This window comes from Pezoporus occidentalis, unplaced genomic scaffold (genome assembly GCF_034315485.1).
Source record: "Pezoporus occidentalis ecotype Australia unplaced genomic scaffold, CSIRO_AGI_Poc_V1 ctg41, whole genome shotgun sequence".
In the NCBI taxonomy this organism is placed as follows: domain Eukaryota; kingdom Metazoa; phylum Chordata; class Aves; order Psittaciformes; family Psittacidae; genus Pezoporus; species Pezoporus occidentalis.
In genome coordinates this window covers 1-14,746 of record NW_026915736.1, presented here as the reverse complement: position 1 = coordinate 14,746, position 14,746 = coordinate 1, and the positions used below count along the sequence as shown (strand labels likewise).

Below are 14,746 nucleotides of genomic sequence, written 5' to 3'. Positions count from 1 at the left end.
CAGATGTACTGGATGACATTACTAATTGCCTCTATCCGAAAGTTCAAAATTTATAGGTGTATAATTTCTTGCCAGTAAAATTCTGTGGATATTTGAACTTACTTTTGTCAGACTATGACAGATTTATGTCAGACTAGGTAAATCATGTCAACATAGGATTAAAAGACAGGAGGGTGATCCCTATAGTAGGCCAGTCTGGCATAGGTCTTCATGCCAAAAGAATTTGCTCTCAGTTGTCTTGCCTGAGTGAAGTGATTCAGTGAAGTTCAGTCTGAGCACAGGTGACACATCTTTACAGAGTCAGAGGCAGCATAAAACATCTAATCTGATATACTCTTAATATTTGTGGTGTTTTTTGGTTTGTTTTTTTATATTTTTATTTATAAGAAAAACCTGTGTTCAGATGCCAAAATAATGCACATTAGAAGTGGAATAACAGTTTGGAATGTAGAGCCCTGATTAGGAAAGGCTATCTAATGAATGATGTAATGGTGAAAATGATGGCAATAGTAGTTGGTAAAAGAGTATCTGAAGGGAATGTTATATTGTGTTGATCCAAGCCTGAGAGACATATACTAGCTTCTCACAGAAAAATAAATTCTCTTATGTTTCTGTACTGTAGCACTTCATGAAACTCAGGTTAGATGAAATTCAAAGCTTTGCAAAATGAGCTGTGAGTGGAAAGTGGTTTGAGAACATAATGCTAAAGAAAGGTGGACAAATCCTGCAGGAACAGTGTTCCTGAAGTGCTTGCTGCTTAGGAATCCTTAGGGCACAACAGCAAAAGTATATTCTGCCAGGAACAGGTGTGTTGTCTTGCTGTATTATTCTATGGTTGAGCTTGTGTTGCAGTTGCTATGCCTGTACTCCTTGCCCATACTTCAGTGCCTTAGTAGATAGAACATTCAGATAGGACATAGAAGTCTTGGATTTAATGCACTCCTTGAACCTAATGCAGGATGTAGATTTTTTTGTTTGTTTGTTTGTTTTTTTCTTGTGTGGATGCCCCTAACTGCCACAGATTTAGGAGGTAGAGGTAGGGATCTCTGTGTCTCTTATGAAATTCAGTTCTGTAAGCAGTTAGGATTATGTAACAGGTGAGCTTCAGAGCTCACCCCTGGCTATGAACCTTGTTTTGAGGAAAGCCCTCCTCATGAGGTTCCTGTCATGTGAATAGTAGGTACCTGTATGGCCTTTGGAGTCCAGCTGTTTGAGGAAACTGCTAAGCTGGAACAATGCTACCCAGGGCTGAAATAAAACCCTAAAGACAGAAATCAAAGTTGCATACACTAGTGAATTACTTGTTAGTCTTGTCTTGAATCCAATCAGTGCTAGTACTTTGCATCAGTATCAAGTTGGGCTCTTAGTCCTTCTTTCTGTATTGTCTCACACCTCTTCCCTGGAACATGTGTTATGTAAAGTTGCATTCTATATTTTGCATTTACATAATGTTACCCATTTGCGGTTTCTGTCTCAAACTCACTCTAGTTGTTCAGCAGATAAATTTCTTATCATAGAATCATAGAATAGTTAGGGTTGGAAAGGACCTTAAGATAATCTAGTTCCAACCCCCCTGCCATTGGCAGGGACACCTCACACTAAATCATGTTGCCCAAGGCTCTGTCCAGCCTGGCCTTGAACCCTGCCAGGGATGGAGCATTCACAACTTCCTCAGGCAACCCATTCAAGTGCCTCAACACCCTCACAGTAAAGAACTCCTTCCTTATATCTAATCTAAACTTCCTCTGTTCAAGTTTGAACCCAATGGCCCTTGTCCTATCACTACAGTCCCTGATGAAGAGTCCCTCTCCTTATAGGCCCCCTTCAGATACTGGAAGGCTGCTATGAGGCCTCCACGCAGCCTTCTCTTCTCCAGGCTAAACAGCCCCAACTTTCTCAGCCTATCTTTATATGGGAGGTGTTCCAGTCACTCTACATCAATTTTTGTTCCATTTGTCTCATTCCTTCTCCAAGCCTTTGCCATTTGTTATCCATTCCTTATTTCTAAGGGTGTTTACTCATTCATTTTGCTCACAGAAGAATGTTTATTGCATTAGAATCTAACAATATTGCAATCCCACCCACACATATACTGTTTCCTTTTATTCTTGTCTGTCCATGCACAAAGGATATGCTTTGGTATGTATGTATTTAGGGTCTGAAGGATTACCATTAACTGTTGGAGCTTGTGTATGTGTGGACTGACAGGTCACAGTGATTTTGATCATGGACGGAGGGCAAAGGATGGGTCATAACGGAGGTCACTGCCCCAACATAGTTTCCACCTTCATGATTAGAATTGACTCTTATCCCTCTGAGAACACCTAATCCTTGTCCCAGCCCAGCAGAAATGCATCTGTTTGTCTGCAATATATAGGCATTTCATCACTGATTTTATCATCAAGGATTTGGGAGAGCACATTTAGGCCTTTCCCTTGCTTGACTGGGGCTCACCAGGCTCTGATATTTTCCTTTATTTATTACCTAGCTTTTGTTAAAATATGAGTCTGTATTTTAGATCTTTATGTTTTAAAAGTGCTACAGCTGGTTGCTCTTCAGTATAGACCTTATTACTCAGTTGATCTACCTTGAAGTCTTTCTTCATATTATTTAGTGAAAGTGTGGCTTTATAGATGGTCATTATGGAACAAAACTTTGTAGGTAAGATTTTGATACTTGTAGCAGTACCTTTATAACTAATGATAATAGATTCAGCTGACAATGGAACAGCTTTCCTATGTCTAATTTAAACCTAGATTTATTTCTTTGGGTAAGAAAGTTTGGGGGTTTGTTTTTATTGTGGTTTTTTGGTTGGTTGGTTGTTTTGTGTTTGTTTTGGTGTTTTTTTCTTTTTTTTTTCTCTTCCCCTGAATGGATCTGTGTTTACCTTGTTAGAACAATAGATAATACGTAATGAAGTCTTACTTTAGTCAAGCTTTATTGCTTTATTGCAAGAGCAATTATTATATCTATAACTTAATTGGTTGACACTTGGAGAAAGATAAGACCCTGTTTGCTGTGTAGGAGAGAAGTACAAACTGTACTGCAGGACAACTTTATATAGTTTGTTTTAGCTAGATCACAAAGTGTTAAAAAGTAAAGAAAAAAAGAAAAAGAAGAGGCATGCTTTATAATATAAACTTACCAAGTTATGTTATTTCCACTCAAGAAATACAGCACTGAATTTACTAACTTGTAAAAGAGACTAACCAACCACATGGTCATAGAGTACAGTTAAATATCCTCAGGGAAAGGAGAGCTGGAGGTTTTTTCTTTTTTGGGACCTGGGAAAGATGTCTCTGAGCAGTTCCTGCAGATGGTGTGTCTGAAGTATAGAGTTTCTGTATCAGGGATGTATTTAATTTGCAATAGGAGCATGGCCCCCAAACAAAGAATGAGACCTAGAAGAACTGCTGTTATGGATTCAAAGTGTCTGATCAGCAGACTGTAGGTTGCTCTTATGTGATCTTGACATGGTCTAGTATGTTGACGCAGGAGTCACGGACAACTCAGAAACTATCAATGTGATCAAGCAATTGCCAAATTTATTACAAAGCCTTAACTCCTTATATACTATTTCTTACATGCAGTTACAGTGATTTGGCATATTATGATTGGATACATGTCTTGAAGACCCTTAGTGACTAACATATAATTGGTTAAGCACAGGTGTGAGAACTTGACCTCGGAAGCCTGCCAACAGTTCTCATTAACTCAGTGAATTCCAGCTTCTTATCTTGCTTGCTTAAGCTTCCTTGGGCCTCTCACGGCCTTGCTGTATCTTTCAGGATTATTCAGAGTTTATGTACTAATTATCCATTCTCCCGTGAGAACACTGTCTCCACACTAGTAATGTATTGTAGGTATAGACTGAATATATATAAAAGGTTATAATTCAGATCTGTTATTGGGAAAGTACTTCAGATTGTACTGTAGGACAGTCAGTACAAAATCTGGCTTGGAACAATGAGTTTAGACACAGTCAGTTTAAAAAAGATTTGAGAATAAAGCAGTTGTTGTGTTCTCTGAACTGTTTACATAGTCACAAACCATTGCAGGAAGTGGCAAAGTGAAAATGTGAGATGGAAGGCCTTGGAGCTGATGGTGTTTGATTATGTATTTTGAGTAATAGCTTGCTGGTTTTGTGAGCTACTGATTCTCTTTGCTGACTGATGCAGATATTACACTATGCTCATAGCAAGCACAGACACTAAAGAAAAGTATGTTTCTTCATACATTCAGATGAGTTAACCAATGTTATGCGAGTCTTTGAGTGTCTTGAGAAAATACTGCAGTATTTCTCCTCTTCTGCTAAGTTAGTAGAAGACAATAAATTGTTTCAGGATCTGAAGACTGTGCAGCATTACATTTAACTTCCTCTACTGATTATTAGTTCATAGACAAATAATGTGCCAGAAATGAGCTGCTCACCATATGTCTCTGAGTAAGATTCCTGGCAAAGACTATGTTTGCAGTAATATTAATATACTAATAGCTATCGTTCTTTGAGCAGTACTTTGTATGTCAAGGATCTAGATCTATTTGGAGGGGCTCATGTCCATGGAACAAAAATTTGACTGCAGATGAAGACTTCGGATGTGCTGGTTATGTTTTAGAATCATAGAATAGTTAGGGTTTGAAAGGACCTTAAGATCATCTAGTTCCAACCCCCCTGCCATGGGGGCATTTTATTGCTAAATTGATAGGAGAGCATAGGCACAGAGACAATAATAATGAGTAATATTATAACTTTTTTTTTCTTTTTTATTTTTTTCCTCATTCCACAGATAAGTTATAATTTTCAAACACAAGTAAAATGGTAGTGAAGTGTCCTGATACACTTGAGCATATCCCCTCTGAACTCAATGGGAAGTGTGTGTTAGTGAAGCGGACTGCATTTTGTCATAAGAAGGGTGGATATATTAATTTCTATGGAGAAGCTAGGAGGTCAGAGAAGGGAGTTAGTGAGAAAGATGACTGAAAACATTCTAAATAATTCTCCTATGAAAACAGGCTGAGAGAGCTGGGGCTGTTCAGCCTGGAGAAGAGAGGACTCCAGGAAGACCTTAGAGCAGTCTTCAAACAACTTAAATGGGGCCTACAGGAAAGCTGGAGAGGGACTTTTTACAGGCATATGTAGTGACAGGATGAGCAGGAATGGCTTTAACCTGAAAGAGGGTAGATTTAGCTTAGAGGTGAGGAAGATGTTCTTTACTGTGAGGGTGGTGAGACATTGGAACAGGTTGTCCAGAGAAGTTGTGGATGCCCCATCTCTGGAAATGTTCAGGGACAGGCTGATGAGGCTTTGAGCAACCTGCTCTAGTGGAGGGTGTCCCTGCATGTGGCAGGGGTTTTGATACGAGGTGATCTTTAAGGTCCCTTCTAACCCAAACCATTCTGTGATTCTATGAAAATAAAAAATAAACAGAAATAATATAAAAAAAAGATTTGAGCTTTGTTGGAGTCCTCCAAAGAAGATGCAGAAGAGAAATATTGTAAGAAAATTCAAAATAATTTCAGTACATTCTCTATCGTGTCTTACTGCTTTTTGTAATCTCATTAAGACAATTCTTTGTAAGTAGTTATAAACCTTAACCCATCTCACAGGAGTCTTGCAAGGAATGTTACTAGAATGAGATTTTAGAAAATGTCATTAGAGATGGCATCTTCATGTATTTCTCTTGGGAGCTGCCACCTATCCACTGAGCACTGGTACCCTTCCCTCTAGGAAACAGTACTCATGGTGGAAGCAGAACTTAGGATACTGACCACCCACATGTCTAAGCAGTGGGTGTGTTGCTGCTAAGTGATTGTGCCATAGGTGCAATTGTACAGTGACCTGCAAGGCCACACATCTGTACCTGTTAGCCTACATTACTCTTATTCTCATGGTCCCACAGTTTATGGATCTTCGCCTAGGGTGAACTCCCCAGTGTGGGATGAGGGCTGTCAGTAGTATTCATCCACATCTGAGTGGTATGGGAACTAGACAAGAAAAAATAAATGGTATTTATTTTGTGCTTAGACTTTAGATTGCAGGTAGTCAGCTGCTTAGTATAGAGATCAACCTATCTGTCAATTAAAAGAAATAATAAATTAAAGCTAGAAAGCAGTATTTTTTTTTCTGGGAAACAATGTACCTGAAAGGCAGGAAAGGAAAATGTGTCTAATTGCATTAAATACTTGTTCCCTTTTCTGTCACCACTGTTGATGTGACTTGTGACAAAAGACTCTTTGAGGTGCTCATTCCTATACCAAACAAGAAGTTTATGAAACTATATGTGAGGCATGCTGTGAGGTACACACATTGATATTTCTAATTTTCCAAGTTCTACTATAGCAAATACCCTAAAGCCCCAACCAGAGAAGTCAAACCTTTCATCAATATTCTTTGAGGCAGCTGTGATTGACCTAGTCCTATATAGATGTCAGAGATGTTTGACAAAACATACATTTAGTCTTATCCATATATGTTATATTTTTCCTTTATGGGTATTGCTTTGTGCATGTGTTCTCTGAAAGAGTTCTTCTTAGATCTTGTTTCTTTGAGCTTTCTCTGTTACAAAGTTTGACAGATGTAGGAAATACATGAACGGACATGACTGTGTGCTCTCAAAAAACTGCTTTGGAGATGTGGCTGAAACATACTTTGTGTAGTCAGGTATAGAGATATTAAGGCACATCTCACACTTAAAAAAAAACACAGAAACCACAAATCCATAACAAAAGACCCCTCTTCTGGTGGGTTCAAGTGAATTGATGTTAGCCATAATGTAAAAAAGGTTTCATGTTATTGCAGCACATTTCCTGTTCTGGTAGTTAAGTTGGAAAGATAGGGGACAAAATGAAAAGATAGGCTCTAATCAGAGGCTCTGGTTTGAATTAGAGCTTCCTGTGGTATTGTTATGGAGTTCAGTAAAGACTGTACTAGCACTGGTGAGAATTGTTCTGTAAAGTTTTCTGGCACAGACAAGATATATTTAGTTAGAAAATCAAAGTTAAAATCTGAAGCATGTTCATTCATGGCTTGACTTCATGAATATAAGATTTGGGAAGGGCTTTACCCACACTTACTGCAAGCGCTCTGATGACTAAAAAGGCCAATGTGAGATGGGCAAATCCGGCTGCAAAAAGAACAGCGAAAGGTCTCCTTGGGTGGTATAGGCGGGGTGTAATTCTTTCTACGTTGTCTTTTCTCCTTGAGACTAGCTCTGCATGAGTTCTCAAAGGAGTCAACGGCATTATGTATGGTGTGTCTCCAAGTCTCCTGATTGGAGGCCAAGGTGGACCACTGATGGTAGTCAATATGGCCAAGGCTAAGGTATTGTTTCAGGGAGTCCTTATATCTCTTCTTTGGGGCACTTCTCTTTTGGTTACCGGTGGCAAGTTCACCATAAAACACAATCTTAGGGAGGCGGTGATCCTTCATCCTGGAGACGTGCCCTGCCCAGCGCAGCTGCAGTTTCAGCAATATGGCCTTGATACTGGTGACCAGGCAGGGAATAACTTGATGAAATATAACAAGGGAAAGTGTAGAGTCCTGCATCTGGGCAGGAACAACCCCAGGTTCCAGTATAGGTTGGGAAACGACCTGTTAGAGAGCAGTGTAGGGGAGAGGGACCTGGGGGTCCTAGTGGACGACAGGATGACCATGAGCCAACACTGTGCCCTTGTGGCTAAGAAGGCCAATGGCATCCTGGGGTGTATTAGAAGGGCGGTGGTTAGTAGGTCGAGAGAGGTCCTCCTTCCCCTCTACTCTGCCCTGGTGAGACCCCATCTGGAATATTGTGTCCAGTTCTGGGCCCCTCAGTTCAAGAAGGACAGGGAGCTGCTGGAGAGAGTCCAGCACAGGGCAACGAAGATGATTAAGGGAGTGGAGCATCTCCCTTATGAGGAAAGACTGAGGGAGCTGGGTCTCTATAGTTTGGAGAAGAGGAGACTGAGGGGTGACCTTATTAGTGTCTATAAATATATAAAGGGGGAGTGTCACGAGGATGGAGCCAGGCTCTACTCAGTGGCAAACAATGATAGGACTAGGGGTAATGGGTACAAACTGGAACACAAGAGGTTCCACTTAAACTTGAGAAGAAACTTCTTCTCGGTGAGGGTGATGGAACACTGGAACAGGCTGCCCAGGGAGGTTGTGGAGTCTCCTTCCCTGGAGACATTCAAAACCCGCCTGGACACATTCCTGTGTAACCTTATCTAGGTGTTCCTGCTCCGGCAGGGGGATTGGACTAGATGATCTTTCGAGGTCCCTTCCAATCTCTAGCATACTGTGATACTGTGATACTGTGACCCCTGCCTGTTTGAGGAGAGTGACATTTGGTACATAGTCCAGTGGATGTTTAGAATTGTACGGAGGCAGCACTGATGAAAGAGTTCGAGGAGTCGCAGATGATGACGGTAGATGACCTATGATTCAGACCCATATGAAAGAGTAGACAGTACAATGGCTCTGTAGACCCTGATCTTTGTAATTCAGGTGTTTGTTGCACCAGACTCTTTTATGGAGTTTTCCGAAGGCTCTATATGTCTTTGGTATTCTGTTGTCTATCTTTGTCGATCATGGCATCCAAGGAAATAATGCTTCCCAGATAGCTGAACTGCTGAACTGACTTAAGCTCTGACTCACCAATGGTAATGTGGGGATGATGGCAATCTTCTTGTGGTGCAGGTTGGTAGAGAACTACTGTCTTCTTCAAGCTGACTTCCAGCCCAAAAAGCTCAGCCACCTCCACAAAGCAAGATGTTAAACACTGCAGAGCTGCTTCTGTGTGGGAAACAAAGGCTGCATCGTCAGCAAAAAGCAGTTCATGGACAAGATGATTTAGGGTCTTAGTGTGGGCCTTCAGTCGCCTTAGATTGAATAGGCAACCACCAGTACAATACCGAATATAGATGCTGTTTTGTTCTTCGAGGTCTACCGTAGCCCTTTGGAGCATCATGCTGAAGAAGATTGTGAATAAAGTTGGTGAGAGAATGCAACCTTGTTTCATACCATTGGTTATTGGGAAGGGCTCAGAGAGTGTATCACCATATCTGACTTGGCCTTGCTGATCCTCATGTAACAGACTAATGATTTTGAGGAACTTGGGGGGACAACCTAATCGTTCCAAGATCAGCCACAGGCCTTTTCTGCTCACAGTGTCAAAAGCTTTGGTGAGGTCAAGTAAAGTTACATAGAGCCCCTTATTCTGTTCTCTACACTTTTCTTGCAGTTGTCTGAGAACAAATACCATGTCTGTGGTACTTCTATTAGCTCTGAAACCACACTGACTTTCAGGTAGAAGTTCTTCTGCGATAGCAGGTACTAATCCAATAGTATTCTTGCACGAATTTTTCCAGCAATAGAGAGCAGAGTTGTACCTTGATAGCTTGAGCAGTCTGACTTTACACCTTTTTTTCTTATACAAAGTGATGATGATTGCATCACAAAAATCTGATGGCAATTTATCTTGTTCCCAACAGCGCACAACTAGCTCATGAAATTGAGCACGAAGTGCTTTGCCTCCGTGCTTCCAGATTTCAGGTGGGACTCTGTTAACCCCAGCTGCCTTGACAGTTTTCACCTGCTGTATAGCCTTAAGAGTCTCTCCCATGGTAGGGGCTAAATCCAATTCATTTTTCACCAGATGTTGTAGAATATGCTGGATTCCTTCACCTTGGACTACACGGTTAGCACTAAAGAGTGTTCGAAAATGTTCAGACCAACAATTCAGGATGGAGATTTTATCTGTAAGAAGCATTTGGCCATCTGCACTAAGTAAGGGGCTTTGAACCTGAAATGTGGGTCCATACACTGCCTTCAGAGCCCCATAGAATACTCTGTGGTCACCCAGATCTGCACATAATTGAGTCTTTTCTGCTAGGTTGAGCCACCACTTGTTCTGGATGTCTCGAAGCTTCTGTTGGAGTTTGCTACATGCAAGACGAAAGGCTGCTTTTCTTACATGGCAAAGTGACTGAGCGAGGTGTGCTTGATGAGCAGATCTCTTCTTTGTCAGCAATTCCTGGACCTCCTGGTTGCTATCATCAAACCAGTCTTTGTTTTTCTTTAAGGAGAACCCAATGGATTCTACGGAGGACCGCAGAATGCTATTTTTAATATGTCGCCAAAGCGCTTCAGGAGAAGAATCTATAAACTGGTCTTTGAAGGTTAGCCTGAAAGCTGTCCTTCACTGCAGCTATTTGGAGATTATTAACATTGAGCCTCCTCCTCAGAATGCTGCCCCTCTTTGGGGCTTGAAGTGGAAATTAAGTTTGCAACGCATAAGGCGGTCGTCTGTTTGACATTCTGCACTAGGCATCACTTGGGTGTGACAGACATCACGAATATTTCTCTGGCACACTAAGACATAATCAATAAGGTGCCAATGTTTAGATCGAGGATGCATTCAGGTTGTCTTCCGGCTGTCTTTCTGCTGGAAAATAGTGTTGGTGATGGTAAGCTGTTGCTCTGCACAGAACTCTAGTAAGAGGTGACCATTACCATTGCAGCTGCCAACACCGTGCTTGCCTAGTACTCCTTTCCAGGCTTCAAAGTTCTTGCCTACTCGGGTGTTGAAGTCACCAAGGATTATGATCTTATCTTCTATAGGAACATTTTGAGTGAGGTGATGCAGGTCGGAGTAGAATTTTTCTGCAGGGTCAGCTTGCTGAGTTGGAGCATATATGATGAAAAGAACAACATGTTGCTTATTGTGTAGTGGAAGACGTAGGGAGATAATACGATCGGAATGACCTATCGACAGATTTTCAAGTTTAGAGATGATGGAGTTTTTAATCATGAAGCCAACTCCAGAAAGACAACTTTCAGTTTTGGATTTGCATGACCAGTAGAGTGTATAGCTGGCACCATGTTCTTTAAGGGTACCTTCCTCATGAAGGCGAACTTCACTGAGAGCAGCAATATCGATGTTAAGCCATGACAATTTGTGGGCAATTAGCGCAGAACGGCGCTCAGGACGCCCGCTGTTCACTGTATCAAGCATGGTTCTGATGTTCCAACATGCGAGTGTCAATCTGGACACACCTTTGGAGGCAGGTGTATGCCTTTGTCTCTTTGTCTTTAATCGATTGCAACAGAAGATGCCCGTTGGCTGCGCTAGCCAACCATGTGGAGGGGGAGATGAGCTTTGGTTAGGCCACCTTTTCTAGGCCTCTCTCTATATGGAGCAAGCAGTGCTCTCCTTCAAAAAAAGGCTGCTTGGTCATTTAGGATGTTGCCAAATAAGACTGTCATCTCCTGGGTCAGTCTCGAGCGACCAATGTCCTGAACCACCTGCATGCAGGGTTGGGTCTGTGACTTCCAGTACACCTTATCGCCTGCTGTTTCATCCCTCACCTGTTGCTACAGGGCTTTGCAAGTGTGGGTAAACCCTTTGGGCTTGTGCAGTGGATTTTTAGGGTGAGGCCCCACCCTTTACACCTGAGGTTTATCTGCCAGGGCCTAGCAAGCTTGGATGGTGACAGCAAAGTCCTCAGGTCATAGGTTTGATTAGAGTATCCTTCTCTTAGATGGATGGCCTTGCAGGGCTATACAAGCTCCATCTGCCCGGGTTTGAAGTTAGAGTTGTCCTTCTCCTAGGATGGTTGCCTGAAGGCTAGTGAACCCATCCTGCCCATGGACACACTTTGTCTGACCCTTCAGTTGAGACCTGTCTGGCATGGGAGACCCTACTGGAGGCATAAGCCACCACCAGCATAGCTCCCAACCTCACAAGGGCACGCAAGCTCTTTCCCCACGACAAGGGGGTGTCCGTGAAATCCATACTTGCCTTTTAGCAAGATGTGCCTAATTATAATACTTGTAATACTTAATTCTCTTTTTTGGAAGGAAGTAATGCCAACAAAATGTAACTAGTTAAATCTTACAAAAGTTTAAAATGACACATTTTATCATGCATATAAGTTTTACTGTGTTCATACATACTATAAGAATGGCTTGCAAATTTTTGTATAAAGACTTTATACTGTTGTATAATATTTTTGCTGCAATACTATTTTATATGCTACAGAAGTGTCACAGCAATTCATTTATGACTACCAGGTACTCTAGTTTCGCCTTACAATTATAAATCATGGAATAATTCAGATTGGAAGAGACCTCATAACGGTCCTGGTACAACCTCCTGCTCAAATTATGGTCAGTTTAGGGGTCAGATGAGGTTGCTCAGAACCTTATCCAGTTGATCTTGGAAACCCCTCAGAAGAGAGACTGCATGGCCTCTCTGGGCAACCTCTTTCACTGTTGGGGTGTCCCTCTGGGGAAAATGATTTTGCATCATCTATTCTGGACCTTTCTTTTTTTAGTTTATGCCTGTGACTCTCGTCCTCCAACCATGCACTGCTGTGCAGACTTTGTCTTATTTATGACCTTATAGGTACTGGAGGAGCTGCTATGAGTGCACCCAAAGCTGTATCTTCTCCAGGCTGAGAAAGCCCTGTTCTTTCAGTCACTCCTGACAGAGAAGTGTTCCAGCCCCCTGGCAATATGATGGTCCTCCTCATCATTTGATTAATGATGGCAGATCAGTAATCTGCAGCTTCCTGATGTCTTTCCTATATCAGAGGGCCCCAAACACAGACATAGTTTTCTAGATCTGGCTAACAAACCCCAAATAAAGGGGAACATTCACTTCCCTTGACCTACTGATTATAATAATATAGCCCAGGATACTTTTGATCCCTCAGTTCCTTAAGCATCTCCTCAGAGAATCCCTTTGGCACTGTACGTGCAAGCTCATATCTTTGTTGGCATGACTAGTGTCAGTAAAACATGCATGTGAAGGGTTGTGGTCTTCTAATTATGTTGTCTGTAAGTTATACAGCAAATCCCTTTTCTGTGGATAGATTATAGTGCATAGACTTTATAAATAATATTCTGTAAATAGAATGGTATGTGTTTATGGTTCAGGTGTTGTTGAAGGCAGTATCATAAAGGTATTTTCTGTATTTATTTACAAATGAAGGAACTTTTTCCTACAACCTTGTACACTGCTTCCCTTTGCAACTTGCAGTAGACCAAATGACTTAAAATTCAACAGGCTGGTAAAATCAGTGGTCATTCCAACATATGGTTGTCTTAAGTGGAAGAGGTTTCAACCTTATTTAACAATTGTTCTGCAGTTGTCTTAGAAGATTATTTTCCTATATGTCTATTCTATAGTTTTTCCAGATTATAGGAGACTTGTCTCAAAATTAAAGAAAGTAAATGATTGGCTGGAAAAAAATGCCATCGCCTGGCTTCTGTCTGTCCTGGGTTCAGCAGTAGCAGTCATTTTTTCTCCCTCTTAGTAGCTGGTGCAGCCCTGTGTTTTTTGACTTTCGGCATGGGAACAGCACTGATAACACCGATGTTTTTAGTTACTGCTCAAATGTTTAGTCTGACCAAGGACTTTGTGAGTCTCATGCTCTGCTAGGGAGGAGGGGAAGCTGGGAGGAAGCAGAGGCAGAACACCTGACCCAAATTAGCCAAAGAGGTATTCCATACCACAGCATGTCATGCCCAGGATGTAACTGAGAGTTACCCAGAAGGCTAGTTCACTGCTCAGGCGGGCTGGGTATCGACGGGTGGTATTGTATTCTCTTCCCTTGTGGTTTCCCTTATCATTATTATTGTTGGCAGTAGCAGTAGTGGTTTGTGTTGTACCTCAGTTACTGGATTGTTCTTATCTCAACCCATGGGAGTTAACATTCTTTTGATTCTTCTCATCCCTCCAGGAGCAGGGGGGGGAGAAAGGCAGGGAGTGAGCGAGTGGACTACATGGGTTACTGACTGCACTTAAACCATGACAGTTGTTTTTGGTGCCCAACTTGGGGCACGAAGGGTTGAGATAAAGACTTATCTGACCGGAGTGTGTCTAATCGTACTTGTGATAAGCATTCATTGTTTTAGATTAATAGTCACTCAACACAATACTGATTTCTTGGCTTTCAGAGTTGTTGGTCTTGATCTCACAGTTTCAGCATGTTGTACCTTACTTACAGCCGGTATTTGCTGTGTTAGTGTTTATCAGGTGGGGGGCTTGAGCTAAGGTTCTTGTCTCATTGTACTTCATGGTAATGACTTGTAATACAATAGAATCATTGATCATGAGACTGATCTGGCTTATGTTCCCAGTGTGGTCACCACCTTTATACTTTGGGAGGTATATGATAGAAGTGCTTAGTAATTACACATCTTTTTTCTCCTTCTCGGGTGGTCAACCTGTGAAGGAGATATTCTTTTACCCTCCCAGGCCCCCCCCCCCCCCCCCCCCCGACCATTTACAGCATTGTGTGAGAGTTTTGAAGGTTTTGAATGGCCTTTAAATACCCTTGAGACCTGTTTGCTGATTGTGATGGGGATCACCATGTTGGCATGCATACAGAGTGTGTTTTGCCCATGACCATTTAGTCTTGTCCCGAGAGTTAAGCAGAGTCAGGTTTGCGCCTTGTCTGGGGTTAGAGGATGATATAGGAGGACCAAGAGATTTTCCCTGAGGCTGGACAGCCATGAGTGACAGGATGTGTTGGATAGCAGGGACAAGTATCTAGGCCAGTGGGCCCCTCCAGTACTTTGGAATTTCACCACTGAACAAGTGCAAAATCCAGAAAAATTAGTAAAACACTTAAACAAGATATGTTGTCATTCTGGCCATACCAGAGACGGACAAATCATGGCAACGTGCTGGGGCTTGGCCTATGCTTACAGGGCCTTGTTCAACACTATCCAGCACCTTCAAAAGGAAGAAAATGTCCC

At 41.9% G+C, this 14,746-nt stretch overlaps 1 protein-coding gene across 1 annotated transcript in view; it reads right to left on the bottom strand.

The window, feature by feature from the left end:
• CTNNA3 (catenin alpha 3) overlaps nt 1-10,994 on the bottom strand; it is a 453,492-nt gene extending 442,498 nt beyond the window's left edge. Inside the window, exons 1-3 of the mRNA XM_062633965.1 lie at nt 10,493-10,994; nt 9,281-10,123; nt 8,294-8,415 (exon numbers count right to left, since the gene is read on the bottom strand). Coding sequence (XP_062489949.1) covers nt 8,294-8,415; nt 9,281-10,123; nt 10,493-10,994 — 1,467 coding nt within the window. The remainder of the gene's footprint in view (nt 1-8,293; nt 8,416-9,280; nt 10,124-10,492) is intronic.
• Nucleotides 10,995-14,746: the final 3,752 nt, after the last annotated feature.